Genomic DNA, 4,955 nt, shown 5'->3' with positions numbered 1-4,955 from the left:
GGCTCTGCGCCCGCCCGCACCGCGCCCGCGGGCCCCGGGCGGAGAGGAGGGAGCGGGATTCGGGCAGAACCGGGATCAGAGAACGGCATTGCCAGCCTCGTACAGGAACAGGGATCAAAGAACGGCATTCCCAAAGAGCCAGCACTGTGAAAGCGAAGGGGGGCAACAAGCCAAGTGTTTACATTTGCTGATACCCAACTTCACATCCTAACAATTCCTAAAAAATCGGCGTTGCTGGGTTGACTGTGAAATCCCCAAGCGGACTTTCCATGCTATGAGGTTGGTACTGAGTGGTTGCACCAGTACACGCCATTGTCGACATATTTCTACTTCAAGCTATATTAACATTTCATTGGTAGAGCAAAACTTTTTGATTAGAATCCCATGGATGAGAAGGATTTGCCCACAGGGACATGAGACTTGAGTTCCAAAATCTGCACTTTATGGCCAAAAATCTATGTAGATTGTGACAAACTAACCAACATTTTCATGCTAAATTACTTCTAAAATAAATTGGGCCAGATTTTAATCAAGTCACACAACAACTGCCATTTAGTAAAATAAAAACAAGTCAAATTTATTTTTTGTATAAAACAAGATAAGCAAATTAGGCAGACAAGAACTTGGCTATGTACCTAGAACAAAACCAAAAAATGAGAAGACTCCTAGTGCCTTACCTTGAAGGCAATACTGAGATCAAGAAGTAATTCTTCTTTTTATTAACTGATAGTTAATATAGTGAAACAAATTCAGTACCATTTCAGCCTGCTTCATTCACCATTTAACAGGTGTGTGTTGACTGCGATCCATCTTTTGACAACACAAAAAATAGTAACTTCATCAAATCTCAATGTTCTAGCATATAAAAGATAAGCATTACAACGTCAGCAAGATTCTTCAGTTGTAAAACAAAACAAACATTTTGGAAAACCAATTCCATTCACATCTACTAAAACTGCTTAAAAAAAATAAATAACTAAGTACAAACCCCACTGTCATACACTACTGTATTACAAATGGATGAAGCAACACCTCCATGTTCAGTCACAGCTCAGCTGATCCCTTATAAAACCATGTGTCATCACCAGATATCTTATTTAGGACACTTATTAAGTATTTGGTATAGAGGCATTAAAATTTTCACTTTACTTATGGTTGAAAAATTTTACATCAAAAAGGATGAAATGAGATTCCTCCAGCAAAGAGAGCAACAGAATATTTCAAATGCAGTGGTCATCTGCATTTAAAATAATTTTAGTTTTACTGAACCAACAAATTGAGGCATTTGATACAAATGGAAGGGAAATGGCCAAACATTACCCACAGATGGTCTGTAAAAGTCACAGACAGCAATGGCAGAAAAAGCTATCCCACATTTACAGAAATCACCTCTGCTTTTGATGGCCCATGTGCCCCGTGGGGCACTCTTTCCACGAGCTGTGCCCACACAGAGTGTGTTGCTGGTTTGAAATGCAGCCCTGGCACTGTCCCACCCTCCCCACTGCCAGCTTTGCCCCCACACCCTGGGGAGGCAGCTCCTCGCTGCTGCCCAGAACCCCCCAGGAGAGACAGAGCCAATGTGCAGATTCCTCAAATACTGGCTCAGGTATCTTTAACTTCCTCCCAGAGTTTGTGTGGTGCTCCTTGTTTTTCCTGCTCCCTCCTCCCATCCCAGAGTCTGTCACTGCTCCTCAGCTCTACGTCCTGCGTCGTTTGGCGGCGCTGGGACTCGAGGGGTTGCTGTTGGCATTCAGAACCTTCTCGGTGACTCTGTTGCGCTTCCTCTTATCAGACCCTTCTTTGGATCCAGGATCTGATGAAGTTTTCTCTTTCTCTTTGCTGCTTGGCTTTTCTGTTGTTTTTCCTAAACTTCCAGAGGGTGCAAAAACTGAAACAGGACCAAAGTAATGATTCCAGATCAGAGTCATACACATAGGCAAACAAGAGTGATATCAAACTTCTTTATATTCCATAAAACTTCTCAACACAATCGACTCTCAGCATACTTGTCCATCATTTAAGTCTTTAGGAAAAATCTCTGAGAAAGGCACATCTTACTTTTATTATTTGCTTTAAAGACAGGCATATATTTTGACAGGCTAAAAATCAAACTCATTAAGTGGAATTAAACAGCACTTAATATTAAAATAATTAAAAGGAACACTTACAGAAACATAGGACCAATCTATGGAATTTATAATCAACAGGAGTCATTACATTTGGTACCATAGATATTTTTAAAACTGAACACCCAAAAATTTAATATATTTTAAAATACATTTTAGATCTTTTATTACAGTCTTTAAACACCACTTATTCAGTGATATAAATATGATGAAATTATATAGTTAGCAGTTGGCTTGGTCTGTTAAGATAAATAGCAGGATCTCTACTGTTCACATTTGACTTGTTCTACAGCAAAGTGTTAGGAAAACAAGCCTTTTATTTAAAAGCAGCAAGATAATGAGAATAAAATAAAATAAGCACTCTGCCCACCTTCCCATTTCAGCACACAGTTTTACAATCTCTTTTGATTTATAGGTCCTATTTTCCCCATGACTACAAAGTTCCCAACACAGAGCATTCAAGTCCAAAAAAATCAGACTCAGCTTTCTTCCAGAGATCCTCAGATTCCTTCAGACTCCCAGGGGTTTGTCAAGTACATATTAAAGCCAAAAATCTCCAAAGCTATACAACTTTGTACAGATATATTAGGAGCAAAGAAGAAATCTTTTCAATAAGCAACTGCTTACTCTGTGCACTCTTAAATTAGTCAAGTTCTTAGCATGAGCACAGGCTAAGTCTGAGTACAAATCACAAAGTACACTGCATTTGGATTTACATTTTAACATTAATTTCTCAATTACAGTTGGTTTTTAATCTCGTATTACACAGTAGAGAGTTACAAAATTACCTTCTTCAGGACCTGCATGTGTTTCCATCTCTTCTTTTAAAACTTCTTCTTTCACTTCTTCTTCCATCATTACTTTTCCTACAGAAAGCATTGGTGGCAATGGTTAGATGGTTTTAAAGAACCACGTGGATTTTTTCTGGATTAGTAGCCTCTGCATATTTGCATGTTTGCAAATATTCCATGCAACATTCAGCAGTAATTCAGTGCCAAGAAATTATTATTAACATGAGAAAGTGAAATGCTGAACAGGCAAAACATATTGCAATTTGTACTAAGATTTTATACTGAATTTTAAGTGTACCTAGTAATTGAGAAGCATTCCACAAAAGTTTAAAATATCCCAAGAAGTCCTTTGGCAGGTGCTTGAATTTTCTAGTTCCTTCTTTGGATAACACACATCAGCTAAATTTCAAAATCCAGCTCTCGCTGCTCAACCTGAGATTTCTGTCAAACTCCTGCACATTTCTATTAGATTTGACAATACATGCTTTCTGGGGGGAGTTTTGTTAAAGATTCTGAGATGAGATTAAAGCAACCAAGAATCAGAGACTGCAGTCACATCTCACCTTCTCTCACTTCTTGAATCATTTCGTCAGGAAGAGCAAAATTCTTCTCTATATTAGGGAATGGAAGAATCTCAGATTCATGCTTAGAAAGAAAAGAAGGATCTCTGTGAGTGACTGGTAAAGACTTTAATTTGAATTTTGACATGCAATCTCAAATTCTATTTTACATGCAATTACGAGCTAAATAATTTTTAACAAGACATTTCAGATGTTACAGAATCAGGAGGCTTCTGATATCAAACTGATTACTGAGGTCAGGATACCTGAGATCACAACTCGGGATCATCTGAGATAATTTTTGGAACCCAAACATAGCAAATCCTTATGTGAACAATGGTAACTTTCTCATTTGGCACTTATATATGTATTTAAACATTTTCTGGATCAGCATTTAGGCAACTTGAATAAACAAAGTCAGAACATAGTATCTAAAACACCCCAAAAAACCCTCACAAGCCACTGCAGGTTTTATTATCTCCTACCTACTTTTATTCAGGGAAAACCCCATCAACTCACTGGAATGACACCTAATTCTAAGCACCATGAAATGCAAACAGGCCCAGTGATTTTGGCCTGGTAAAACTTCTAAACTCCATGAAACAGCACCAACCCTTTATACTCACCAGAGCCTGCATGTCATACATGGTGCTGAGATGGTCCCAGATCACTTTGGATGAGATCTGCCGTCCGATATTCTGGCTGAATTTATCCCGGATACAAATCATGTGGAAATGGCGATTCACACCTGGGGGAAGAAGCCAGTGCAATTAATGCTGCTCACAGTTTTATTTATGACACTTAAGAGATATAAAGAAATTTATTCGTTTACTTATGAATTTAAAAAGCCATGTTGTTACAAGGAATCCATACATTGCAGGAGAGACTGCTGGCAGCTGGGCAGGCTGATCTTTCACCCTACGCTGCAGGTGCTGCTCTCTAGGGAGCTGAGGGGGCCCCTGTGGGTTATTCTAACACAGCCAGATCTTTTAGAGGGGCTGTGTGAGAAACATCCCGAGGGATGTATAGGGAGTGCTGTGTCCAGTTCTGGGCTTTAAGTACAAGAGAGACACAGAGCTCCAGGTGTGGGTCCACTGAGGGCAACAGAGGAGGAACTGGAGCATCCCTCGGACAATGAAAAGCAAAGGGAGCTGGGCCTGTTCAGTCTTCAGATGAGATATCTAAGAGGGGACATCAACAATGTTTATGAATATCTAAAGGGGGATGCCAAGAGGAATAGGACATAAAGCAATGGGCACAAACTGATGTACAGGAAGCTCTACCTGAATACGAGAAAGAACTTCTTTAGTGCGAGCACTGAAACACACGGCCCAGAGAGACTGTGGAGCCTCCCTCACTGGAGATATTCCAGAGCGGCCTGGACACACTCCCGTGCCATGTGCTCTGCAATGACCCTGCCCAAGCCGGGACCCTGCAGCGTGACCCGCTCAGTGCTGCTGTGGAAGCACAGGGCAGCC

General features: G+C 40.3%; 2 protein-coding genes across 2 annotated transcripts in view; both read right to left on the bottom strand.

Annotated features, from left to right (window-relative positions):
- OGFR (opioid growth factor receptor) overlaps positions 1-313 on the bottom strand; it is an 11,247-nt gene extending 10,934 nt beyond the window's left edge. The window contains exon 1 of the mRNA XM_031058046.1: positions 307-313. Within this exon, the coding sequence (XP_030913906.1) occupies positions 307-313 (7 nt within the window). The remainder of the gene's footprint in view (positions 1-306) is intronic.
- A 238-nt stretch (positions 314-551) lies between these two features.
- On the bottom strand, positions 552-4,226 carry MRGBP (MRG domain binding protein). The gene is made up of 4 exons (XM_031058088.1): positions 4,104-4,226; positions 3,481-3,562; positions 2,915-2,992; positions 552-1,888 (listed from the first exon to the last, which is right to left on the bottom strand). Exons 1-4 carry the CDS (start codon positions 4,203-4,205, stop codon positions 1,698-1,700), a joined length of 453 nt encoding a protein of 150 aa, XP_030913948.1. The 5' UTR covers positions 4,206-4,226; the 3' UTR covers positions 552-1,697.
- Between the last annotated feature and the right edge of the window lie 729 nt (positions 4,227-4,955).

The sequence above is a fragment of the Geospiza fortis genome, unplaced genomic scaffold (genome assembly GCF_000277835.1).
Source record: "Geospiza fortis unplaced genomic scaffold, GeoFor_1.0 scaffold188, whole genome shotgun sequence".
Classification (NCBI taxonomy): domain Eukaryota; kingdom Metazoa; phylum Chordata; class Aves; order Passeriformes; family Thraupidae; genus Geospiza; species Geospiza fortis.
Note: the sequence above shows the minus strand (reverse complement) of the source record. Positions and strands in the feature narration are given on the sequence as shown.